The 1,427-nt window shown below is 59.4% G+C and overlaps 1 protein-coding gene across 1 annotated transcript in view; it reads right to left on the bottom strand.

The window, feature by feature from the left end:
• Window positions 1-97: 97 nt before the first annotated feature.
• The window catches only part of SPAG7 (sperm associated antigen 7), a 2,317-nt gene continuing 987 nt past the window's right edge, over window positions 98-1,427 (bottom strand). The window contains exons 2-3 of the mRNA XM_014522696.1: window positions 743-932; window positions 98-636 (exon numbers count right to left, since the gene is read on the bottom strand). Of these exons, the coding sequence (XP_014378182.1) occupies window positions 518-636; window positions 743-932 (309 nt within the window). The 3' untranslated portion in view covers window positions 98-517. The remainder of the gene's footprint in view (window positions 637-742; window positions 933-1,427) is intronic.

Here is a 1,427-nt window from a genome sequence, read left to right on the forward strand (position 1 = left end):
GTTGGACAACTGGATTCTCTTCCCAGTTTGGCAAAGAAGTTATGAGGAGGTGCCTATAGCTGGGGTCCCCCCCAATCATTGACAGACAGGGCAGAGGTCAGGGTAAAACAGGTGCTTTATTGGGGTCAACACAGCAGAGTCCTCTAAGCCCCACCCCCTAATCAGCATTTAAAAGGGATCCCCCCATCAAACCTACACAGGGACCCACTTATATCCTGGTGGGGTGAGGGGAAAGCTCTGGAGCTCCACATTGTGGACTAGACTCTGCCCCTCCTCCAGACTCCACCCCATTTAACCCCTCGCTCCCCAGTATGCCATTCAACCCACCGCCCAGCGCCTAGAGCCACTAAAACCAATTAAAATCCACATAACACCATCCCCCCCCTCCAAGGGACTGGGGGGAGGTCTCCTTCCCACCCCCTGCCCCTCAGAGGAGTCCTGACATAGCAGCATATTTGGCAAGGCCCTTAAGCCCCCCCCACCTCCTAAGGGGTCCCCCTGGTCTCCCCCCTGGGCTCTAGGGGGGTGCAGGGGTGCCTGCTGTATCATCCTCAGACTGCCGCAGCCGCTTCTTGGCACGGATTTCGTTCATAGCCTCCTCGATGGAGCGTGTGTCCCGCTTGTTAGCCACGGGCACTGGAGGAGCAGGGGGAGGAAAGAGGGTGGTTGGGACCCAGGCGATCGGGATCCGGGTTCCTATTCCCCGCCACCCCAGGGACCCAAGCATCTGGGAGGGGCTCACCACAGCCGTAGGCCTTGTTGGCCTCCATGGCGTGGGCAGCGCCCTTCCCGCCGCCTGTGCCAATGAGGTGGCTGTACTTGTCCTTGTAGTCGTGCTGGGGACTCACAACCGCTGGCCCCCGCGCCGCCTCCAGCTCTGCCTCCCGGGCCGCTGCCTCCTGCCAGGTGAGGGGGAGGAGCCCCATCAGGATCTATCACTTTGGGGAGGGATCCATCACTTTGGGGAGAGCTCCAACCCTGGTGGGAACCTGCTGAGTCTTGCTACTGCTGAAGGATCCTGCCCCTTTAAGGACCAGGACCTCTGACTTTTACCCACCCAAAGAGCCTATGGGAAGTCCTCTTGCTTTAAGGCCCAAGACCTCTGAACTCCACCCACCTCAGTGACAGTTTATAGACAGCACTATTCCTTTAAAGAGATCTCTGAGCCCTGCTCCCCATCAGGGAGAACCTATGGGGAGCCAGTGCCAACCACAAATAGTTTTGGGGGATATTGCTCCTTTAAGGCATATCCAGCCTCTAAACTCCGCTCCCCCACCCATAAGCCCTGCCCTGCTTAAACCACACCCCTTGACACCCAGCTGAAAGCCCCGCCCCCCATACCCAGAGACCCCGCCCCTACAGAGCCCCACCCCCTGGGAGCAGGAAGCCCTGCCCACTGTCTAGACCCTCCCTCCTCCAGCCCCCCC

This window comes from Alligator sinensis, unplaced genomic scaffold, assembly GCF_000455745.1.
Source record: "Alligator sinensis unplaced genomic scaffold, ASM45574v1 scaffold553_1, whole genome shotgun sequence".
In the NCBI taxonomy this organism is placed as follows: domain Eukaryota; kingdom Metazoa; phylum Chordata; order Crocodylia; family Alligatoridae; genus Alligator; species Alligator sinensis.